Source organism: Monomorium pharaonis, chromosome 1 (genome assembly GCF_013373865.1).
Source record: "Monomorium pharaonis isolate MP-MQ-018 chromosome 1, ASM1337386v2, whole genome shotgun sequence".
NCBI lineage: Eukaryota > Metazoa > Arthropoda > Insecta > Hymenoptera > Formicidae > Monomorium > Monomorium pharaonis.
This window is the reverse complement of record NC_050467.1, coordinates 431,087-456,573: the sequence shown is the minus strand read 5'-3', so window position 1 is coordinate 456,573 and position 25,487 is coordinate 431,087. Positions and strand designations below refer to the sequence as shown.

Sequence of the window (25,487 nt, the reverse complement as noted above, 5' to 3'; positions counted from 1 at the left end):
CGACGATAAGATAAGATTCATCGTGACGACCGGCTCGGATTTATCGCCGAGGTTTTAATTATTTGATAGCGCAACCGAGAGCATTATTTTTTTCCGGGAAACGCGATCGTACTTAAATGATCTTTAAATATATATTCCTTTTAGTGAAAGATGACAAACAAATCGTCGAATTCGATAGTAAAATTGTATGTTGAGGCAGATTTGCAGACAGATGGGACGGGCAGCTATCGTCCTTTACGCAAATCAACTTCATCCAACATGAATCTCATTAGTGCTATCGTAATACATACGCGAGAAAATTTGTAGATTAAGTATTTTGCAAGTAACTTAAACATGCAAATGATTTTTAAAAATATACGAATTTAAAAATCGCATGTCACGCACGCGGTAACCTAGCAACCGGCGACCACGTTGCAACTCCGTTATTATCGATATAGTTATCGATTATTCCATCGATGAAATTTTGTTCGATAATTGCGCTAAGTCGGTAAGATAATGACGTCAGTAACTTGGCGAGGTTCAGTTTGAGCGTTTCGCGCACAGATGGCACGGCATCGGATCGTGATGGCAGCGTACGTTCAAATTGCTCGAGAGAAGAAAATCCCGCGATGTTTCTACGTTTTCCACGTGATATATTGAACTTTTCCGATTAAGGAGCAGGGACATAGGTATTAAATATGATACGATTATCAGACACTGTTGTAATATCTGCTTCTTTCATAGGCAAAGAGGCGAAATTCGTACGTGTGCAGGAGTAGGAAGATTTGTCGGATTAATGGTCGTTTTACTTTCGCGACTACGAGGTTTACAAGGTGATTCTCTTGAAATTATGTCGATTAAAAGCGCAGCGACAAGATAGAGAGACTCGAAGATCTTGAAAGGGGGATTCAAAGTATTGGACTTTCATCATTCTAAACGGCACAGCTTTGTGAAATGGCTGTTATGGACCACCGCCTCGACACACCACCATCCCCGCGTCTGACTACACATCTCGACGATGTAAGTATAGATCGAGTATAGATAGTATATACGCTTTCCCTCTTTCCGTCAAAGAAGTCTCGATTCTAGTGCAAAACGTGTAAAAGAATCAAAAGGAAAAGATCGAGATCTAGATTGAAATCCGAGCAGACCACGGGGGCACTCTGCTTATCAACCTGCGGCGAGATAACGGCCGGCGGACACGCCGGCGTCTTTCCACCTCTGCGAGGAGGAGACGGTCGCATGATCATCGCCTGTCGTGGGCGTGCGACGAGTGCGGGAAGCGTCGCGACGACGAGTCGCGTCGCGTCGCGGCGCGCATCCTCCGACGCAGATGTGCCGGGCGGCGAGCGCCGGGCGCGAAGCGAAGCCTCGCATCGCGGGTGGATCGTCACGCGCTGGTCGCCCGCTGCCGATAGTTTACGCTCCTCGACCGCGTCCCTTGTGTCGCGATGTGTCTCGGTCGCCGTTCTGCGAGTATAAATTTGGCGATTCTCCTTGCCGCGTGCGGTTGTCTGTTGGCCGACGATGCCAGCGATGCCGACGACTCTGGAGCGTCGTCGTCGTCGTCGTCGTCGTCATTATCATCATCATCAACATCATCATCAGCATCACCATTATCATTATCATCATCATCATCATCATCATCATCATCATCATCATCATCATCATCGCTGAGAAACGATCCGTACTGCTCGCCGCCGCTCAGCGTGGTCCTCGGTGGTCCGGAGAACGGAGTTGACGGCGCGACGTTACGCACGGCCGCGATTCCCCTCGCGAACGGCAGCATCCTCTACGACGGCATCGTTTATCCGGCCAAGTGGCGCTGGACCGATGGCAATGTCACTTACGGTTGCGTTTGCAGATTACGCAAGTGTATCAAGAAATGCTGCCGCGACGACGAGGTCCTCCGCGAAGACTCGAAGGAGGGAGAGCCGTACAGGCCAATGTGCCAGAAGATGACCTGGAACGACACGAATCTGCCGACGGATCTGCGTCTATCGCGGGACCAAATGACCGAGGAGATTTCGTATATCAACAACCTGAAGGAGTATTTCCACCTGGTCCAGGATAACTTCTGTCCTGGCCGTATGTTTGTCGCTCTCAATCCCAATCAGTCCGATGACGATAGGATCATCCTTCAGACGAACGGCAGCTTTATAGACGTTGACGGGAGAATCGTTCCGTTCTGGAGCTATTGCATCGACTGGAAGGTGACTGTCAATAGAATCGGCATCTTGATATGCCTGACGGAGGTTGAGAGTCCGTCGAACGAGAAGGAACTCACCACTCATAATTACGTAGGCATCATGGTGTCCATTCCGTTTCTCATTGTTACCTTCCTGGTGTACGCGATTACCCCCGAGTTGAGGAACCTCTATGGCAAGACGCTCATGTGTTATGTCATCTGCTTGATCATCGCCTACGTCTTCTTGATCTTGCTCAACTTCATTCACATGTCTCCGATACCCGTGTTATGCGTCAGCACAGGTGAGCCTCTTTATGTACCTGCTAATTGCACAGACACTCGTCCGCGATCGTGAACTTGATCGCAAACTTGACTAAAATCTTAGTAGAGTCGAAAAGCAATTATTTTGAATTGTTATCCTTGTATATAACGCTAGAAGAAAAAATCTCTCGTTACGTACGATAGTTTAAACGCGAGCCTATCAACGTAATATACTTTACAATTTTCAAATCAAATTTACATCTCTTTTTGCGTTATATTATTTTTTTATGCCAAATGGTAATCTTGGGAATATTGTCTCGAGGGAGTGGACCTGTGCACCTACACAGAGAGTGAATAATAAAGTAACATTATGCGTAATTAAAGAATTAAATAATTACCATAATGTAAATCACATTACATTATTAACACTCTGCATGCGACTCTTTGGTACTTCTGGGAACTAAATGAGCATATCTATAGTGCCTTTCAAAAAATGATGGATTATTTCAAGCGAGGAAATAATATTTATGATCGATATTAATATTCTGCATATGTGATGAAGAAGACATTTTCTTTTATATTTAGATTTTATTTTAATTTCTTTGCTTTTAAAAATAGTTTATCATGAATAAAATTACCGGTTAAGAACTATTCTGAAAAAAATTAATTACGAACTTGTATTCATAGTAGTATTTCAACGAAGTTGTACGCTTAGTCACCAACTGAATTGATTAATTCGTAACGTATTAAATCGATAAAACAACTACAAAGAAAACAAAAATAAATATTAGATAAACAAAAATATATACATATAATTACTGTATAAATAGAAATTATTGAATTGAACGACTTCGCGATTTTAACAAACTGGATATTGTAATATTATATTAAATTTTTTTATAGATATTTAAAAATGATCATAAATTCGTCATATGGATCTATAAGGATTAGTATTTTACTTTTATAATTGTAAGCAAACACACACGTATGTGTATCATCACGTGTAGAATATATTCTATTCCATATTAATACGGAGCACAAAGATATATCGTATGAATCAGTTGCGTGCGCGTGCTTTTTTCTGCACGCGCGATTCCGATATCTTTGTGATTAACAGTGATGCAAGAACTATATCCTACGCTTCCTGATACAATTTAATCTCCAGCGATCGTTCCATATTATTTTGAGAAAAATACGCTAGTGGAGGACTTTTCTTTCAACGAGGAAAGTTTGGAAGGGATCTTAACTAAGGACCCGTCGGCGCCTCTCGAGCTATCACCGCGTCTTCGATTTTCGTAAAACAAATGTTAATGATTTCCCCCAATGAGCGCTATGAGAGATACGGGCGATGAGTGCAAACCGGTTCTTGCGTTGTAGTATTTCGTTGTATACGTCCGCATTGGCCATCATCATTGCTTATAGGGTGGGATAAAAGTATATGAAATAATGGGAAAATATGATATAATTGTATTATTTCTAAATTTTTACTAACTTAATTTTTTTTCGTAGCCTAAGGAGAGGAAGCGTGATAAGGATCGAGAGAGGATTAACTGTAGAAACTGACGAAATGTTTCTTCCTGCGCTCCGCATTATCGATTAATAGCTTTTAAATCTTTCGGCCATATACGAAGTAACACCTGGTGCAACTTGAAATTTTTGTTGCCCGCTTGTACTTTAACTACGTCCGTAGATCTATTCTCAGTTTTTCGTAGTTCTGTCGAAAATGTAATGGCTCTCCATTGGACATTAAACGTTTAAACAGGGAAGCGTCTAAATTTACGTTGCCGCTGGATTGGTGTAGCCGGAAGCTACCATCTGTAGATCGTAGATGCTTATTAATGGACCTCTTTTTTTTCGAACCGCCCTGTATACGCCGGCTCGCTGCAGGTAGACCGCTTCTCTAACGCAGTCGGCTCGTTGTCTGGTAGTCTTGTCTCGTTGCTCATGCGAGTATACGCGTTCTTCGCGCGCTCTTTCATCCGTCGTTCAGGAAAAATGTCCAACAGTGCCTAGCTTTATCGAAGCGAGATAGCCGAGAGTCAACCGTAATCGTTAGTGATAACAGTGCTATATTTGAACCCAGATGGATTTTTCGTGTTTCAACGATTCATTCAGAAAGAAAGAAAGAAGAAATCTTTGTGCAATAATTTAGCCTCCTCTTGCGTTTATCCCATTATTTTTTCTGATGAACAATTATATCGCATACGTCAATAACTGATTTGACGTAAATCTTGTTTCTCATACTGACGTATTTGAATACGTATTTGAATGCCCCTTTCTCAATATTGAATAACTCGAATCGTCGATCAGCAGAATAACATTTGCAGTAAATATAATATTAAAATATTTTTTACGAAGCATTATACAGCAGATACAAATATTTTTTCATATAAACAGATTGCTTATTAAAGCAACAAAACGATATCGGATGATTGTGTGTCCATACTAGCGGTAGAGTGTACATATTAGCACCAATGTTGTTAAGTATTTAACTATACAAATATTTTTCTGTACATAACAGCTTTGAGATTAACATTTATATTTTTGTGTATCTAGATGGTGTACATTTGAGGTGGAAACTATAATCACAATTTACATTTTGCCTTCATCTGCATATTTGTTTAGTCATCAACTAACATTATTTTTTTTGTTTAAAATCAAGACTAAAAATGAATAAAACAATACGGATAATATTTAAAATATTGTTAAAATATATTTAACACGTTTATTTGTTAATAATTTATCATTCATACATCTGTAATACGTATTTGCGGACAACATGCTTTTCGTAAATAACTATATCTCATGTCAATCAAGGATGTTGTATCCACACGGTATCTTTCACACCACACATTGATTAAAGTTCACACCCTTTTTTATCACTTTCACTCGATTGGCTCGGCAGTTCATTATAAACACAACTAGACAGTAATAAGATTAAAGAGTAATAAGACATATGTTTTATTATTATTTTCATTGTGGGGCATAGAAAGAGAGAGAGAGAGAGAGAGCTTATCATATTTCTTTAAAGAGTCATCGTGTTTTCATCTTTTTCTCTTTCTCCCTTCCGCCATTTCTTGTGGCACTTTTGTGAGTAAGCTTCCGCGCGGCGATAATCTTGAGAGTCGGTGACGATAATTGCTCTGAGTTACAGTAGCCTCATTAAATTAGTACATAATGAAACGGCATCTAAGAACAATCCTGTTCGCCGCGTTTCTCGCGGTTGTCGCTCTCGAAAGCGACCAAGCGGAGGAAGAGCCAGAGAAATCATGGAAGGAAACTTTTATCGTCCCTCATGTTTATATGGAGGTAGAGATAAATACAAGTTCGATTGCACTATGTTGTACTTGGAATTTGTCGATTTGAGATCATTTTGTGTTGTTTTGCTTATTATAATATTTGCCTTACTTTAATGATGTCTTAATAATACCTACTAGCGATTTTGCGTTGACCGTTAGTGAATTCTTGTAATCTTGTGTAATAGCGTTTGTGAGTACAATAATATCATCAGAGATGATTACTAACTGTTGTGTTGGCGTGCCGTAATTAATCAAGACCTTCATCAGAACTTACATCTTGATAATTAAGTTTGATTAAATGTAAATGTGATTACAATCTCGATACAATGGTAGTAGAACAATTGTAGATTCATATAAAAGAAAAGTTATGTATTAACTTACTCAATTGCAGTAACTTGTTCATTTGTGATTGACTAATTAATCTACACTTGGACTCAATTTTCTTTATTAACTGTAATTGGATGTAACACGCAGAAAGGAACCAGTATCAAAATGTGTGCTGTGTAATATTTCGACGAGTACAGTCATCGAAAAAATTTTATAGTAATCTAAAAATAATTTTCCAATAAAAAGATACGACAGAAAAAGGGAGTGTCAGCAGTTGATCTTGTTACACATAACTCACTACTATTTATACGTTAAATATGTATACTACGTAAATATTCGATAATTGAGAGATCTAAAAATTTGTGACATTTGGTTCCTCTCCGCTCATATCCAATCATGAATTAACATTATTTGTCTTCGTTCCCTCTGGCTCTCTACTCCTAGACAACGACCGACATCGGTGATGACGGCTCCGAGAAGCCCCGTGTGTCGCTATGCTGTCGCGTCGGCACTTTCCTCAGCGGAGACGATTGCGTGGAGGCCACCATGAACGGGACGGAAGCGGTGCAGTTGCCGGTGATCTACGAGACGAACGTCACCGCAAGCGACGAATACTTCAATTTTTTAATATGGAATCCATGTACCGAGAAATCCATGACACGATATTCTCTGAATCCGCGTATGTACAAAGACGAGGAATGGTATCTACTCTCCAATGGCTCCATACTTCGACCCTTGTCTGAGGAGCCGGAGGAACATCTCCTTCACTACGACCAATACTGCATAGCGCGAGTGAGAAGTTATGATTTTCCGGAATACCTGGTGTTCTTCTGTGAAGAAGTGGATCCGAGTGAGGGCGACAATGGAGTATATTCCTTCGGGATGCTCGCATCCGTCCCGTTCCTGGTCGTCACGTATGTTGTCTACTGGTTGCTGCCCGACCTGAGGAATCTGCATGGCCTGACGTTGCGCGGATACGTCGGCTGCTTGGCGATGGCGTACAGCATGCTGGGGGTGTTGCAGTTGACGCCGCAAGAACGAATCCCATATGGCATCTGCATTATACTCGGTATATCTATAGAATGATGCGACTTCTATTAACTCACCAAAGAAGATTAATGCTAACTTGAGATAATCTCTGATTGTACCAAACGTTCTTTTTATCGATTCTTGCATCGATAATTTCTTGGTAAAATGTTTATATATTTATATATTGTGTGTGTATATAGCATATCTAGAGACTACGTCAGACCGGATAAAACGCGGCTTTAGAAATCTCGCAAATTAATAAGAGATCTGCTTGACGCTGGTGCGTGATAGCTTTCTAAATGCTCTCATAATATCTCTACTTTTCCTGCAAATCAAATATCATTTGTATTTGAAAAATTTATTATCGTTGTATTTTAATGTACATATGTAGATTATTTATTACTTAACGGATGAAAAAGTCAGTATTATACTGCAATAATATGTAAAAAATGAATGTTTATAGATCTGTATAACTAATTCATATAACAGAAAATTGTCTTTATCTTGCTTCTGTGCTTTGTCTACTTAACTAGCTGCTTGTTTCTTTCAATGAATTAACACATTGAAAATAGATATTTTATTTAAATATAAGACTTAAATACTCAAAATACGAATAATTTACGTTAAGCTCTATTGGTTCCCGTTATCTAATTATTTTAGGGATTATCTTTAGATCTTTTAGAAGTTCCCTTTTTTTTTAATAAGTCAAACTACACATTGAAAAGTGAAGTGTAAAATAAAAAGTTTGTTCGTTTTCCATACTCTAGGACTAAACTTTTTGCGGGTTATCTTTCTTCTTTTTCTTTTTACATTAGATAGAAAAAGAGAAAAGATAAATCATATAAGAAATTGAATTCCAAGGTGTGGAAAAAGAAGAAATCTAAAGTTTTCTCAGATATCAATCGTAATGACTCATCTTGGTCTCTGTGAGGCAAACTGGAAGCTCGTGCGTCTTGGACCTGAGAAAGTACTAAAAGCCCTAGAAAACAAATAAATGTAAACGAACATTTACACCGTACCGCGCGTTTTTCAAATCATACGCTTCAGAAAGCAGATACAAGACCTCATCTCTAAGGGGTCTTTTCTGTTGACTGTCACCATCCTTAGCCAAAAGAGGACCTGCTTTAACGAGGTGCCTTCTTTTTCTTCCTAAACATTTGCACGCTTGCTGCGGAACAGATTCGTCCTTCGGATAAAAACCGTTGCTGTTGCGGTCAAATTGTCACAGACTAACGATATCACGCGTGTCTTTGTTTCCGTAGTTCGCGATATCATTGCGGTCGTTGGATATCTATGACCACGAAGCTGGTTGTAAAGACAAACAGTTCAGTAAATTCAACGTGTCAACGGATCAACGATGCGTCGACCCAAACTCGCATTTTGGTGTTGGATATTTCTACTCGTCGCTTCCTCCGAATCACGGGAGAATTCCACGACGACGAGCGATGACGAGCGGAATAATTTCACGGTACGATACGAGATCCATGCTAATGTTACCATGACAAATCGTAGTAACATGGAAGAATTAGTACGGTATAATATACGTGAAAATTCCACTAAAAACGATGACGACATGCAATACGAGTTCCGCGCTAACTCCACGACTGATGATCACGAAGATAATGACTCGGTGCAGTATGAACTTCACGTACATTCCACGAAGGATCGTAAAGGTGATATTCAAAGGTTGGCAGAGCTTCGTACAAATTTTACAAAGGTCTACAACCATTCCACGAACTCGCATGAACTCCATATGAACTTGATGCAAGCTAAAGACAAAAGCAATTTAACATTGTACGAGCTCCGAGAAAATGAAGATGATGTTAAAGAAAAAGTTCTTCCTTACGAGATGTGCGAGAACAGTACCTGCATTCTGCTCTGCTGCTCTCTTGGCAGTCGCCTGATTAAGGTAGGAAATGAGGAGACGTGCTCAACTGAGAAGGCTAACTATTTCTTTCCGGAAGCATACGAATTCGTACCTGGACCAGTAAACGATTCGTTGGTGAAGGTACCAATTGGCAAGAAGCTGGACCAACTTTTTCAACTGAGCGTTCATGATCCGTGCGGATTATTCCAACGCTATCTTCTTGAACCTGACAATAATCAATATGATGAGTACACGGTCCTCGACAATGGTACTCTGTATTTACCGCGTGTCGATGACTTCATCGACTCGTATTGCCTCGCCCTAGTGGAAGATAGGTACGAAATAGCCGCTTGCTTCGATTCCGTGGATGAGGTCCTTTTGGAAGAACAGAACGGTGGTATACCTGTGGGTCTGATAGTGTCCTTGCCATTTTTCCTGGCGACATATGTGATATATTCCATATTGCCGGAACTTCGGAATATGCACGGCTACACGCTACGTGGCTACGTCGGTTCGTTGTTCGTCGCGTACACGTTTCTCGCAATACTTCAGCTAGTCCCGCAAGACGTACTATCGGAGTTCACCTGCATCGCATGGGGTACAGCATATAATAATACAGTGAACGCAGCGTATACGTCTGTTAGACTTATTAATATACTATTCGCGTGTTAAATTACTTTCTCCTCGTTTGAATGTGACAATAATTGAAACCTTATTAAAATCTAGGAAAAGCAATGAAATAAATAGCGGATAAAATTTAAATCAACTTGAACATTTATTTGGATTAATATCTTTCTTCTTTATTTTCGTAAAGATTTTGAATATGTCATGATTTTGATATAACATTTCTAATTTCTCGAAAATAAAATATTTAATTCATTATAGCATGTAGTATTGTCAAGGTTTATTGTCTTCTACTATACATTTCTGCAGAAAGGTGGAGAAAACCTGTTTTTTGTAGGAAGTTTTTGTCAGTCTCATTATCAGCATTTTAATGCATGATTAATAGCCGTTTTATTCGACTGTTTCAGCCTTCATCATGCATTTCTCGTTTTTGGCAAGCTTCTTCTGGCTAAATGTGATGTGCTTCGACATTTGGTGGACATTTGGGTAAGCTATTAAAATATTCCATACTATATTTTATCTGCAATAAAATTAAATTTCAAAAACAATCTTTTAATATTTTTTTAACGAAATGGAACAAGATATTTAAATTTGTAACTCGAAATAATCATTTAGAAAAATTAGCTCACTTATATATATATATATATAAAATTTATATCTTATATAAATATGTATTTATAATTGTGTATTTATCATTGAAAACATTAATTACGGTTTACCAAAGATAAAACGCTTCCAGATCGAGTTCTAGGTCAAAATGGGTTAATTGATCCGTCAAATATTTTCACAAGTTCCACTTGATCTGGCGCTTGTGGTAAAGAAATTTGATAATTGACAAACACTAAGGGAAATTGATAGCGACAGGACGCGAATTAATATCCGGTACGTGACCGACGAGCGTATGTGGCGCAAACACAGCCGAGTTAATTTTGATCTCCTTCGCGGTCGGACGTCGGTCCAAGAAGCTATTCGAACAAGCAATATTCGGTGAACGGAAAATGTCAGTAGAATTTATATCCTCAAACGTCGACATTCTCACGTGTGTTGCGTGTGAATATATTAATTTATCAATAAAGACTTATTAATGATTCGAATATATGATGTTGTTTGTATTAACGTAATTTTTTTTCTGGATGAAATTAAGAAAAGATTGTGATATAAATTATATAAATCATTCGCGTATTATGATGCTCAATTTAACAGTCGTTTAACATTATTGCAATACAAATTACATGTTTTTTAGTCACGCCTGCGATACACGCATCCTTTATTTCGCTCTTTCTCATTATGCGCGTTTGCATGGAATGCTATAAAGTAATTTATTATCTCTCGCGTGTCAATGAAATTTCATGATGCGATATTGTCGTGTCACTATTTACCATTCCCGCGCGGAGATGAACTGACCTGCTATCGCCAAGCCCGTTTCACCCTACTACAAGGGTGTGACGACTGCTGTGTACGCACATTGCCCGTTCTCTTGTAATCAATTACAAGAGTGTCGAGCGCGCGTGCAGCGGATCGTACTTGGAACCGGATTAATTTCCTTCTTTATTGCATGTACGCATCATTACGCAATATTATTGTCATCCCCGTACGCGTGCCCTTGCAAAAGCATGAATTATCTTTCAGCTCAACAGAACTTTACATATGTAATTTTAATAATTAATTTTAATTCGTTTATATTTTCCTTATTCATCAATTATAATCCTTCGTATATACATTCCACTTTTTATTCCATATTTAAATTAATCATATTACATTGATTGCTATAATTAAAGAGAAAAGATTATTAATTTACGAAAGATTAGTTATTATATGTGAAAATTTTCATGATCCACAAAGAAATTATATTTTCTATCAACATATAATATTTATAACACTCAAACTTGATTATGCTATCCAAATAACCATTATGTAAAAATTGGTAATGTTGAGAGATATCTTCGAAAATTATTAAAACCCGATTCTTCAAATTTTAAACATTTATAAATCATTTTTTATTTTTTAAATAAATTTAAACTAATAATTTTTAATTAGCAATAACGTACTATAGTTGTATTATTTAGGTAGAATGTATTGAAGAAAATGGAATAGTCACGTTAGCCATAGTTCCAAGAACTGCGACTAAAAGCGATAATTATTTTAATGTGCATTTGCATAGTGACCTGTTTTACTTATTGCCGGCTTAATATGACAATATGTAAATCATTTTGCAGAGGATTCCGCTCGTTACAAGGAAGCGTGAAGCAACGAGAGAGAAAAAAATTCGTGATGTATTCGATTTATGCATGGGGAAGTGCTTCCCTTCTCAGCATCTTATGTGCCATCATGGATTTTGTTCCCAGCGTGCCAAGGGAATTGATTCGACCTGAGTTTGGTGCTACGAAATGTTGGTTCAAGAGTAAGTGCATGTTTGCTGACAGTCAATGATGGCGTGACATTCAATTTCATTAAAACCGTATGAACAAATTTGAGAATTGTCAAGATTAAGCACAAAGTACGAGACATAATACGAGAAATTAATTTTTTATTTCAGCAAATGAAGCGAGAGCGTTATATTTTTACGGACCTATGAGTGTCACTGTTATCTGCAACATTGGCTTATTTATCTCTACAGCATTAAAAATTGTGCGTCATAAAAAAGACACAGCGCATCATTTGAGAAGCTCGGAAAGCAGACGCCACGATGACAATAAACAAAGGTTTGCATGCCAGCATTTTTGCACTCTGATACGTGTTGATAATCATTAATATGACATAAACCGTATGACATATATCCGTTTCCGAACGACTTTGCATAATGTCGATCGGTCCTCGTTCCCAACAAGATGATTATTTTTAGACGGCAACTTTCCCATGCGGCGGTTTGCTTTCATAATTACGAAATCTTTTGGACCAACAAACACATCGCCGCCGTTTTCTATCGTGCGCGCACACGAGATTCCTCAGCAGCGTCTGCGATTCTCGAAAAAATGACAAACGGTCGTGCGAATAAAATCAGAGTGGTTATCTCTATTTTATAAAGATGAAAATCACATTTCAAAATTTCTTTAAGAAAAACTGGACAACTTTCTTTTACTTCGAAATTTGATAATTACGATTTTGCAAAAATATCCATCTTCAGCTAATATTGACTGCTTTGCATGTTTTTATCTATACTAAAAGTTGTTTTAGTAATTTTACATTATAGAAGAGCTATACAGGAACAAATACATTTGTATTTAGGTTCAATCTGTACTTGAAGTTGTTCATCGTGATGGGTATAAACTGGTCCATGGAAATAATATCGTGGCTGTTCGAGAAGGCACCGCCGTACGTTTGGTACCTCACCGATCTGACAAACACTCTGCAAGGTCTCATCATTTTCATTATATTCGTATGGAAGGAGAAGATCAAGCGGTTGCTGTTAAAGCGATTCGGTTGTCAGGATCGCGGTCTGTTTTCTAGAAACTCGACACGCAGCGGTTGTCACAGTACAGCCTCGCGCACTTGCACTACCACATCAGGAGTGTCCCTCCAGGAGAAGATCAATCCCTATACGCAAACAAATTGTCGCGCGAAGAGTTCATCCGACGAAGCTGATACTTAATGTAGCAACGCGTGGGAAAGATTCCATTAAATGAATCGGAAGTCGATGATTAACGAGCGGTTAGGTAATACCGTAATTTAATTCTTCATTCGAGGATTTTGCATTGCTTGCGTTGATCTTTGTTTGGAATGCCAAAAATTGGCAGTTTCAATTTCCATTTTTAAAAAATATACTTATAAATTTTTTTAATCTTTTCATCTTTGATTCAAAGAGGATTAAGGAAAGTAATCAAATTATTCTACAACTGTTGTCGTCTTCATTAAAGTAATAAAAGCATATTGTATATCATGTACATTTATTATATCGTAAATTTTTGTATAAATTTTATTTTAATTATGTAGGGATACGTTATTATTATACGCGATTGATAACATTTTGATAAAAAGAGTAATTTTGCTAATTTTAACTTCATCTCTAACACATTGTTCGCACATAACTATCTTATCTCTTCTCCTTTTATATTTATTTTCATTATATTGACACATTTAGTCTACTTTTTCATTGCATACGTAAGTATTTGATATTAAACCAATTCAAGAAAAAATATTTATATTATAAACATATGCATTTTAAACGTGTTTATGACTAAATAACTTAAGACATTTTATATCGAATGGTGCGATACAAATACCGACTGTGTCTAATTGATCGTACATTTTATCACATACAATAATGCGTAATGATAATTTTTAATATGATAAAAATCCTTGAGATATGAACCGAGATAGACTTTAAATCGAACATCTTCGTATTTAATTAAAAATTCCATTGATTTATTATGAAACGTATTTGCCGATAAAATTTTCCGGAGTTGCATTTCATTCGTCGTATTACATATAGAATATAACGCTTTACTGCTTTTATACGGTTACAGAATATTCCTGTATAAGTGCCATTTTACACTTGTCCAATATTTAATAGTTATATCTACATTTAATACGCACCTATAAAATCAAAATGTGGAAAGTGGATAAAATACAACATAAACCGAAGAAAAGCACAGTGTTCATTCAAAGTCTGCAATCATTAAGTAATAAAGGCTTAATCTGTATTCATTATTATATGTATGTTTGTAATCGTCTACGTATACGATAATTAGACGAAAAAATATAAAATAAAGTTACGACACGTACTTTCGCACGTTACTTATACACATCCTGACACTTCTTTTAGGATCCGTTGTTCCAACTTCTTGGTAAACTTATTATACCTATCAGATATACCTATCAGGTAAATATATTTTGTCTTTATTTATTTAAGAAAAGAAATGAAGATAGACACATGTTTATCTAGTAGAAAAGTTTACCAAGAAGTTGCCGAAACAACCGGTCCTTAATCAGTCAATCCTACACACCAAAAGTTCATTTTACGCAAACATGTCTTCTCGATCAGCTCCGACGCCATCACCATCTTCCAAGCTTGAGAAGTTGAGGAAATGGGCCGGCCTGTGCACTTCGTGATAGAACTCCTTTGGATTCGCTAGTTGCAACTCGTATTTCATGTTGGGATCGTGCCTCACGCCCATAAAGTTGTAGTTCCACGAGCCTTGACTGGGCACCATAAAGAAACCAAGGAAACGATCGGACAGAAGCATTTGTACTTTTTCGTAGTGACTGGGTAGATAGCCCTTTGGATTGTTGCCCTTGTCGGTGTTTTGCTTGCCCCACTCGAAACCACTCGGAGTTAATTTGTACGCTGTGAGAGAGCAGGAGCCGGGCGTAAAACTGCAAGTGATAACGATGGTCTTCTCGCCGTCCCAGATGGAATTCTCTGCCATAATCCGAGCGTGAGTGGATATGTCCTGTGGCGAGAGTTGTGGCAGCTCGTTTGGCTGTGTGTGTATCCATCCTAGCGGTTCCATCTCTTTCAAATACTGATGGTTAGGTAGCGTATTTGGCAAATGAACGGTCTGGTGAGTTCCCCATTGCGGTGCCATTACAATACATCTGATTTCTTTGACCTGCATTATATATAGAACATGAGATTAAATACAGTAGTAAATTTTAATATATAATGAAAAATATTAAATATATCGAACAGAAAGATAAAATTTAGCAATAATTACCTGAGGGTTGTCAGGTGGACTAATGCCATATAAATAGCCAGCTATTTGCGCTCGCAAATCGGAAATGGTGACAAATTTCTTCAATACGTTCTTAGGCAAGATATAAGTGTAGCCAGTCTCTTTAATATCGTCGGACGAAACATAGATGTGATTCGTTCTGAGATGGAGATTGGTTGCGGAGATGGCACGTACTCGCCATTCGGTTTTCGAGCTGAAAGTTTGTGTCTCATAATTGGATGTAGTCGCGGTGATGATCTCGTCACCGTGCTTGTTCACCGTCCGCGTAGTGGTAGCGGTCAATTGGCTTTGTTCCTTAGTCTGCTTCTCAATCTCAGCGATCTGTTGACGTTGCGCGGATGGAGCGCTTATTTCCATGCCCAGAATAATATCACGAATTTCAGATTGCGTGAGCGACGCGACATTAACGTTGTTCTTCTTGCCGTAGTCCGCTAAAATTAAATCCTTCAGCTGCACTTCAACCTTAATCCATTCGTCATCCGTCAATGACGGCCATATATGATGCGGTTCGGTGATGGTAGTCTTGTCGGGTTTAAGAACAACCTTAGTTCTCTCGGTGTTAACGTGTAGAGCGCGCAGAATCAGAATTAGTCGTGAGAACGCAGTATACGACGAGATGGTCTTCAACCAATCATCATAAAGATTGAACAAAACCATCTGCGGCTCGGTCGCCTTTAAAATCAAATCGCCAAACTTTTCCACTTTGAGACACGCTTGGAACGGTAATTGTAACTCGGACCCCTTGATGACTATGTTAGGGAAGTCCAGCAAGTGCACTTCCAGTGGATCTAACATTCCCTTTCTGGTAACAATGATCTGCTTTGGTTGTTCCTCTACTGGCAGAGAGCGAATCAATGCAGCAACTTCTTCAGCGGTTTTCCACTTGGCCAGCTGACCCAGACGTTTTTGGCCCGCCCAGACAGAAGTGTGAATAATCTTTAAGAAGAGTTGTCCAGTCCGTGGATTAAAAATGAAGATTGCGCCGTTTATTGGCTTCGTCGTTAAGTTACCCTCAAAGGTTTTATGGATAGTCACACGATACACGTTCGTATCGTCAACGAACCATATGATTTGATTAGAAAAGAGCTCGCCATAGTTTTGCGAGGAGAGGTAAGGCTCGGTCGGTTCGGATGAATACAATTGTAATGCCTTGCGGATGCGTTCGCGTAACACATACAAGGCTGGATTTGCCTTCATGATCTTCGCCATGGCTTGTTGTATAAGCGGTTTGCAGCCAGGGAACCAATTGCCATAAGCGCTATGTAAGTTGTATGCCAGATCGATAGCTATAAGGAGACCAGTTGGTGATGGATAAATAGACATATTGTCCGTAGTGTAATCAAGAAATTTCGCACGAGCGTATCGTTCGATATCATGTGAGTCATAGTCGCCCCATCTCAGTTGAACATCAATCCAATACTTTTGTGTGGTCGTATTATCCATCACATCTTTGGAATCAGCAAGAAGAGATGGTCGGGACACGTTCCATTTGTAGGCGGAGAATAGTAGAATGTCGGCGCACGAAGAATTCATCTTGTAAGATTTTCGCGGATGAATCGTTTCCTTCTGCACGGTTTCGATTTCCAACGCGTCTAATTCTTGATCGAACACTTGGCAGAGATCCATCACGATGGATTCGTGTACCTTTTGCCACAAGTGAGCACGGAATATCTGGATCAACGAGATTTTTAGAGTCGGTATTTTTCCGTGCATGAATATGCCTGTCAAATCAAGCTGCACCTGAAAACCAACGTAAACGTTGGCGCGGTTAATGGTAGGCGACCACCATAGAGTGAATCGACGATTGGGAATCTGATTGAGACCGGAACGTTGAGCGTTTGTTAGCTTCTTATATTTCATGGACTCTTCAAACCCGGATGCTTTCTCCCAGAAGAGACCTTCCCATGTCGGAAAATAGGTGCCCTTGAAGAGAGTGTGCTCTAGAATGCCCTCAACACCACCGAGCGCTTGGATCATGTCAGTTCGGTAGTTATTCAGATTCCACAATTTGCCGTCATGACGCTGATGAGTCCACCAAAATGGATTTTGCTTTAACACTTGATACTGTTTAAACTCAGTGCGAATGCGCCAGCCCTTGTCATAAGCCAGCGTATGCCGGTCCTTCTGGAATAACGTATTTATTCTGGGAATACCACGATCCCAGCTGTCCTCGAGATCTTCCAAGGTGAGTCTGCGATTTTGAGCGTTTGCCTCTTGCCGCTTCAAGGCGTACTCGGCCCAGACGCGTTGAGAATCGATAAATTCTGATTCCCATGGCTGTATGTAACGATACAAATTTGGAATCAGTTGATCCTCGTCATGACTCATACCCGAACGGAAATGAGTGATGCCCACGTCGGTTTGCTTTGACCACCTCAAGTCAGACTGCGGTATTAATACGTGACCCATCGACAACATTCCCAAACCGCCTAATTCCTTGGGTGTATAGAACACGACAGGTGGAAAACGTGACGGCATTTTGGAATTCAGTCCGATTTTAATACGTGTCTGGATCTTATTCTCGCACTTGACTAGCAGATCCAACAATTCTTGCGTGTTTACCACTGCTTCTCTGAAATAAGTCATTAAACCGATCAATGCGGTATTCCACTTGTTTACGATTTTCGTGAATGTAGTTGAGCCTGAGGCCATCAAGATTTGTCTGACACGATTATGAAAGCGTTGCAAACTTTCATCGTCGACACGCAGGAAACATTGTGCTGTCCTTTCCTTTGTAATTTCGTTCTGGAGATTCCAGACGCCATCCCGATGCGTAAACTCCTCGTGAGTTGTTCTGCACTTGGGTAGAATTCTGCATTCAAAGCCACTCATATTAAACAACAGATTAGGATTGTCTTTGCTGTAGACGCTGACAAAGCTATTCTCCCACTGAATGGTGGTGGTGGAACGTGGTAGTCGATTCTTAATGTCCCAGAAGGCGGCGCGACCCAGGTTTACGTCATGCTTCATCAGCCTCATACGGGCGTCTCGCGGCCAGCATTTCTTATTATTGTAGCCGACGATGTTCTCATTGTTCGGATCAGGATGTTCAGTGAGATAACGCTGAATAAGATCTCTCGCTTCATCAGCAGAGAAACGCAGAAACAGATGTATTCTGTCGACGTAGCGACAATACAACCGAATAGGATGCGCTGTTTCGGAGGCGACATCTTGGAACGTTAAGAAATCATTTGGCATTTGCGGTGGACCGGCCATCTCGCTGGCTCGTTGAAGACCTAGCACAAGCAGATCCAATACCAATCCATAGTACTGGGCGATAAAAGACGCGAATTGCAGTCCTCTGATAATGCCATAGCTGTTGGTGTGATTCATGTCTTTGTAATTGATGACTACGTTATTCTTCGCTGTCATGTAATCAGCGATATTATGATCGACTATTAGACGCAACAGTCTATTAAGTAATGTGAGATCGATCTTTTCATAAAGTTTCTCGAATTTTGATTCGAGTAACACATTGCATTCGCCTTCGTTAACATCCCACACGTCTTGGAGGTTGTTGATACCTTGGCACCATTTGTAGACGAGGAGCGGTGGTGGTTCCGTGTCAGCTGGTTTCACCCATGGTGGGAACAATCTTCTCTTATCCGCCTCATACCACAGATATTGATCGAGGTAAGCATCCGTGATCTTTTCAAGTGGCTCGACATCGTACACAGGTATCAGATGACTGTAAAGATCCATGAATTCGATGCCAACTTCCTTGAAGGCTCTCTGCGTGAGCAAATGTCGCTTTATTCTGGATAAAGCCTCGTGTGGGTTGTCATATGCTTGTTCTATTAAGCCTAGCTCTTCTCGTTGACTTTGATTTAACCTGGATTTAACGCTGTAGGCTTCTTTCAAGCGTTCCAAAGCCAATATCAGCAGTTTTGTGTCATGTTTGTAGGATAACGGCGGGAAGGGTATTGGCGCGAATCTTCGAGACTCCAGCCAATGCACTGAAGTAGTAAATATGGCTACAGCTTCCTCCGGTGATATGTATGGACCGTCCTTCAAGTAATTGTGCTGTCGTTCTTGCTCAGCTTTCAAGTAGAGACGCGTCAAACGACCGAGATTCTTCTTGCACACGGTTTTATCCACCGTGGCGCCGCGTCGGATCCTCTCGCGATTATAATGAGCCGTGTTCGTCCACCAATCGGCTTTCATTTTGACATAACGCAATATCATGTTCTCGATTGGAATTGGCAAACCTGGCACTTTCCAGGGGATATTCGCCTTCCAACAACGCCAGGCCTCGCTCAGATGTTGAAGGATAGTTCGCGCTTTGTTCTGTTTTATTCCCTCAGGCATCATGTCCACTATGTCATGCATGACGGATGCTCGTAATTCGAGATCGAAGTGTGATTCAACTCGCTGCTTCGTCACAGTCTTTGCTACGCCTTTTGAGTGGCGACCTTCGAACTGTCTTGACAATAGATTACCTAGCCATCTCTCCAATAGTGGAGTAATGCCTCTCATGAAAAACAACCAGACACGCCAGCCAGGTGCCCAGAATCCGCAACCAGGCCCTTTACCAACTGGTCCAGTATTAAAACGATAATAAATTAGATGTTTCAAGTCCTTACACATTCTAATTTGCCGCATCAATTTATACTTGTACCGATACATGCCAGTCAATTGACCGACATGCGCAAAGATATATTGCAATCCATCAGCAAGTTGAAAGGCGTCCACATTGTTCAGGCGATATTGAACGTGAGAATCGATTATGAGCTTAGTCAAACGAAGAATCTCACGACACAAATGGAAAGCATTACCAAAGCGCGATTTCTTCCTCTCTTTTGTCGTAAGTGTCTTGACTGGTTTCAAATTGAAATTATAATCCAAGTGAAGATAATTGAGGTTTTTTCGATGTATCAACAGATTCAACATATTATATCCTTGACGACACACCTGTAAACCAGCTTCCACCCAATCTATCGTTGTAGTCTGGAAAAACTTGGTAGACTTAAACGAACGGAATAAATAGCGTTTCTTCTGCGGTTTTGGTGGCCTGTGCTTCAGAGCGTTCAACACAAAGTATTTTAACAATTTCTGGTAACTGACTCGCACTTTTACAGGTTGCCCAGGTGGGCAATGCTCTCTGTACCACGACTTAACCAATGGAATATCAATAGCTCTTCTCGTTCTACCAGAACGTGTATTAAATGGTCTCGGTGCCCATAGAAGTGCTATTCCATTCGCTGTGTTATCGGTATAAAGAGGTGTTTCCTGAAGAAACGGTTGCACTTCACCAGGTAAAACAAAATCTTCATCATCTTCAATTTGCGGTTCCATCGTCTGCAAATTAATATAACTTATCCAAAAAAGTTAAATCTTTTTTTAAACAACGAAACAAACAAATACAAAGAGCTTGTTAATGCTAAGCAAAAATAATACGATAAATAGGTCAATATATCAAGCCAAAACAAATTTTCCTAATACAATATAATTTATTAAATAAACATTATATAATTATAAACGCGACTAAAAAACAGCTGTGTTAAAAAATGTTAAATTTAACGTTTCTAGTCCTAGTAACTATACTTAGTCCTCTTCAGTCATAATAGATTACTAATGACCTAGTTTACACCGAGCACTTGGTACGCGTATCAAATAGTAAATAACTAGTGAATGTGATCAGTTTAAATTCACTACTTGATACGCGTACCAAGTGCTCGGTGTAAACTAGAGCAATATGTCTGAACTTAAACATAAATGAAATAACGCAAACGAAAATATAATTAAACAGTTAAAAAAATGATGACCATTGAACAACCATAAAACAACGCATATCGTATCAAAAGTGTCATAACAAATAAAAACCAAATATGAACCAAATAATACAATAATACAATTAAATGAATAATAAAATAAAAAATAATAAAATTTTTCCGCAAGTCGGTTTTTATGTTAAAAGGACAGAATAAGTTTTGTCGATAAATCTAAAAGATAAAAAACGATGGAATACGTATTATAATATCCATCGTTTTTGATCTTTTAGATTTATCGACAAGACTTATTGACTATCTATTCTGTCCTTTTAATATAAAAACCGACTTGCGAAAAAATTTTATTATTTTTTATTTTATTATTCATTTAATTGTACATTTAATTTGATTCATATTTGGTTTTTATTTGTTATGACACTTTTGATACAATATGCGTTGTTTTATGGTTGTTCAATGGTCATCATTTTTTAACTGTTTAATTATATTTTCGTTTGCGTTATTTCATTCACGTTTAAGTTCAGACATATTAGTCTATTATGACTGAAGAAGACAAAGTATAGTCGAAACGTTAAATTTAACATTTTTTAACAGTTATTTTTCACGTTTATAATTACAGCAGTTTTTTAGTCACGTTTATAATTATATAATGTTTATTTAATAAATTATATTGTATTAGGAAAATATCTCTTATCGTATTATCTTTTTTTAAATTAAAAATTTACCTTTAGTGAATTTCTATGAGAAATCGGATTGATCAACGGATCGAAGTAAAATGCAGGCAAATCTGGATCTTCGGTCTTTATATACACGACGTTTGGTGCATGATACCTGTAAATTATATACTAATTGATCGAAAATGTATAACTAATAGTGCAAAACTAATATATAAAATTACATAAGATTAATTTATTTTTATTTGGAAGTTATACAAGTTTTGTACGTGATATCAGCAGTTTCTTTTAAATTTTTATAAAAGAGACGAATAACAATCACTAGATCATTTTTTACCACACTGCTAGTAAGATCTTTATATACTAACATAAAGATCTTAAAACTAGTATGGAATATGTAAATAAGAACAATAAAAATCTTTAACAAAAGATATATCACTGACTTACCATGAAAGATGCACAAAATGAGGCATATTATTGTATAAATAAGGAAACGCAATCCTATATTCTGTTCTAATAGGCTGCCTAATGATGATTTTATTTATGTCATTGAATTCATTCCAATCTTCATCAGCAGCATTCGAATCCTTTACCAATGGTTCAAACTTTGGTCCTCCAGGAATAGCCATATTTAGGGCTTTTGCGGTGAAAAATGACTTTGGATCAAACAGATAAAAAAAGTTCTGATCTACTAAGTCGGTCAACAATTGATTAGCCAAACGATACAAAGTGGCCATTTGTGGTAGTGTTAGATTCCACCTTCGGTATGTAGAGCCATTAACATGTCTGAAATATGTTTCGTCAATTCAGATTCTATATTACAAGTACAGTAAAAAATTGTTTTTAGGAATTTTTTTCTCAGAATAGCATTTCTTCCAACCGGATATAGCCTTGTACATCATTGATCTCAATAAAGTACAGCAATCCAGTTGTCAACTCACATGTCCAGTTGATTTCAGGACCCCTACGCGTTTCATCATTAAAGAGCAGATAGACAAACATAATATGTCGAGCAAAGAACAAAATTTTGTCTCTTATTTATATGCATGTGTAATTTGCGACTTACTTTGTCCCAACCAAGGGTTTATGCTCATAAAACCACGATGCCACAGACTCATCTTCTTCTGAATCAAGTTCAATTTGTATCGCTTCTAATGGTTCAACATCCAAAACGTTATCTGCATAATCTAGAGGAGGCTCCTCGTCGTCGAAGGGCGGGAATCGCATTCTCTTGAAATGTCTACGATCTCTTTTTTCTCGTCTCATCATGATCCACATAGTACTAAAACAAAATTAAAATTTTTTTATATAAATATTTTATAATAAATGTTATTAAATAATTATAAGATTATTTGTATCTTACCCCCATTGAGCTATGTATACAGGTTCTATAACCCAAGGAATCTCATTGACAAATGTAATGGCTCCAGTAATGTGATACAAGACTTTTACGTCCCTTATTTGTTCCCATGGCATGGGCATATTCTCTAACAGTTTCATAACGGCATGGGGCATGTATTTCAATGCCCTGTAATAAAAATTTACATATATAGAAAAAGTTACTAATTACAGTTTTCTAATATTCTCTATTACATAATTTTTTACCCTAAATAAACACGCTTATCATGTCGATACTTTCTGCTGCTCATATCACCGTGATCTCTGATGATCTTTCTTATATGTTCAGCTGGCATGTCTTCCTTCTGAGCATCTACAAAGCCAAACTTTCTTTTTTCTGCAAACCGCTTTGATTGCAACTGCTGCCATTTTTGTGCTAAAGCAAAATTATTATTGTAGAAAACAAAATTTAAAAATAGCCAGTTGATAACAACCATTACCTTTTTCCTGAAGTTTGTCTTCAGATAAGACCTCCGGCTGTTTAGGTACTTGAGGCAATGGTGGTCCAGCTATAGCCTGCATATGAGCATGATGAGCAGCTTGCGCATGAGCCGCAGCCTGCGCATGTACCTGGGCTGCTATCTGCGCCTGTTGCTGGGCCATCATCGTGGCCCATGGATTCGGACTCAGCAAATATGGTGGAATAGACATGATTGCTAGCGTTTCCAAACTAAATAAGAGATAAAATTCTTAATTTTTTCAATTAAATATAAATTGATTTTTTCTGTCGATTGACATCAATGAAAGTATTTTGGATTAAGCTGTCTGCCCTAAGGAACAGCTCTACGCAACGCGGATCAATTATTTCAAGAATTTCTACTGCCAGAGCCTTGAAACATGTCCGATCGCACGGAACAATATACATACATATACAAACAGCGGTACTAATTGATACTTAAATAATAAAGAAATCACACGTACAGCTTTTCACGGTGTTAATTTATCAATTCCTACGTAACGCCATGTCACGCAAATTCATTTAATCAACAATATTAGTTGAAATCACAAAATTGATCACTTTGCATCAAATAGTCGGCTTTCCTCCGCATTCGCAAAAAATGGCTTCTCCACGAGCTTCTAGCCAAGCGCTGGCAGCACTGCGAGTTGCCGTTCCAAAATGCATCATATAGCACGCGCTGCAGCAGTACTAATATAACCGGAAGTCCGGAACAGTCCGGAACGAGTGTGGCGGAATCCCTTTGTAATGTTAATGGTATATCCACACAAACTTGCATAAGCGCAGAAGCATATGCATAAAAAATTCGATTGGTCTATTTTCTTATGTAAGTGCTTGTATCCATTTTTCTTATGTATATGCTTATGCGCTTATGCAAGTTTGTGTGGATATACCATAAAACTCTATGTCTGCGGTGAGCTCCGGCAAACGCATGCGGTGACCAATCAGCAATCAGGCGCAGGTCGGGTTCCGGCAAGTCACACAGCAAGCATTTGAATTCTGATTGGTCACCGCATGCGTTTGCCGGAGCTCACCGCATACATGGAGTCTTAGCATTAAGGTGCCTTTTCATGCTGACACTTAAGGGCCATCTACAATGGAGTGTTTTAGCCGTAACAGCACTAATGCCCAGTCTACAATGAGTCGTTGGTCGTTGGTCGTAAGAAATTTAACCAATTATGTTCGGTTATTCTTCTCTAAGATCAACTGTGATTGGTTAAATTTCTTACGACCAATGACCAACGACTCATTGTAGACTGGGCATAAAACTACGGCAATGCTGTCTAGAATAAAAACGACGTAGCAATAACATACAAGCCGGCCATCAAAGAAAGGCGACCAAAAACTAATCCTGAATGCCCCAACGATCATCGTAAGCACGCAATGAATTGGCTCAATGTCTGCTGTAGGCTGTAAACAGTAAAGCAATACGAAGTGGAGACATTGGCCTAGTTTACATCGTGCATTTGATACGCGTATCAAGTAGTGAATTTAAGCTGATCAGCCAATGATTAAACACATTCACTAGTTATTTACTATTTGATACGCGTATCAAATGCACGATGTAAACTAGGCCATTTTCTACGACTACTGCTACGGTCTACGACTCTCCATTGTAGATGGCCCTTTAAATGCCGGTGACATCCAGGAAACGTTATATGTTGAATTTAAATAATGTCCAATTCCATCAATATAAATACATTTTAATTTTAATTTAATTTACTTTTTATATTTTTCTTATTTAAAAAAAGCAAGTTGAGTTAAGATTGAAATTAATTTACGTTGGAAATAAACATAGGTCTACAGCCGAGAACTATCTTTAACAGAAAAATTAATGAATGAGAAGACAGTGAAGAAGAGCGAAAAATAATGCGCGAGAGGGATATTTTTATATTGAAAATAGAGAAATGTGAAGGAGAGACCTTGAGCCATTTTCTCATATCTCATTGTGCTCATGTGATATCACGTCGCTCGGTTTACGTATCT

General features: G+C 38.5%; 2 protein-coding genes across 9 annotated transcripts; one reads left to right on the top strand and one right to left on the bottom strand.

Annotated features, from left to right (window-relative positions):
• The first annotated feature begins 6 nt into the window (after positions 1-6).
• LOC105830482 (G-protein coupled receptor Mth2) lies at positions 7-14,295 on the top strand. Of its 8 annotated transcripts, none has more exons than XM_028192343.2 (7): positions 7-668; positions 724-999; positions 1,844-2,469; positions 9,982-10,060; positions 11,791-11,975; positions 12,111-12,276; positions 12,800-14,295. In XM_028192343.2, exons 3-7 carry the CDS (start codon positions 1,926-1,928, stop codon positions 13,161-13,163), a joined length of 1,338 nt encoding a protein of 445 aa, XP_028048144.1. In that variant the 5' UTR covers positions 7-668; positions 724-999; positions 1,844-1,925; the 3' UTR covers positions 13,164-14,295. The 8 variants fall into 8 exon arrangements, with proteins under 8 accessions (XP_028048144.1, XP_012525273.2, XP_028048143.1 ...); XM_028192342.2 differs by lacking the exons at positions 7-668; positions 724-999; positions 1,844-2,469 and adding exons at positions 2,476-4,479; positions 4,826-5,737; positions 6,499-7,123; XM_036282534.1 differs by lacking the exons at positions 7-668; positions 724-999; positions 1,844-2,469 and adding exons at positions 2,476-4,754; positions 5,583-5,737; positions 6,499-7,123.
• LOC105830485 (pre-mRNA-processing-splicing factor 8) lies at positions 13,629-24,150 on the bottom strand. Its single transcript, XM_036282494.1, has 9 exons — positions 23,966-24,150; positions 23,485-23,714; positions 23,252-23,420; positions 23,010-23,174; positions 22,713-22,928; positions 22,094-22,432; positions 21,698-21,803; positions 15,229-20,544; positions 13,629-15,123 (listed from the first exon to the last, which is right to left on the bottom strand). The coding sequence occupies exons 2-9, from the start codon at positions 23,693-23,695 to the stop codon at positions 14,530-14,532; spliced, it is 7,116 nt and encodes a 2,371-aa protein (XP_036138387.1). The 5' UTR covers positions 23,696-23,714; positions 23,966-24,150; the 3' UTR covers positions 13,629-14,529.
• Between the last annotated feature and the right edge of the window lie 1,337 nt (positions 24,151-25,487).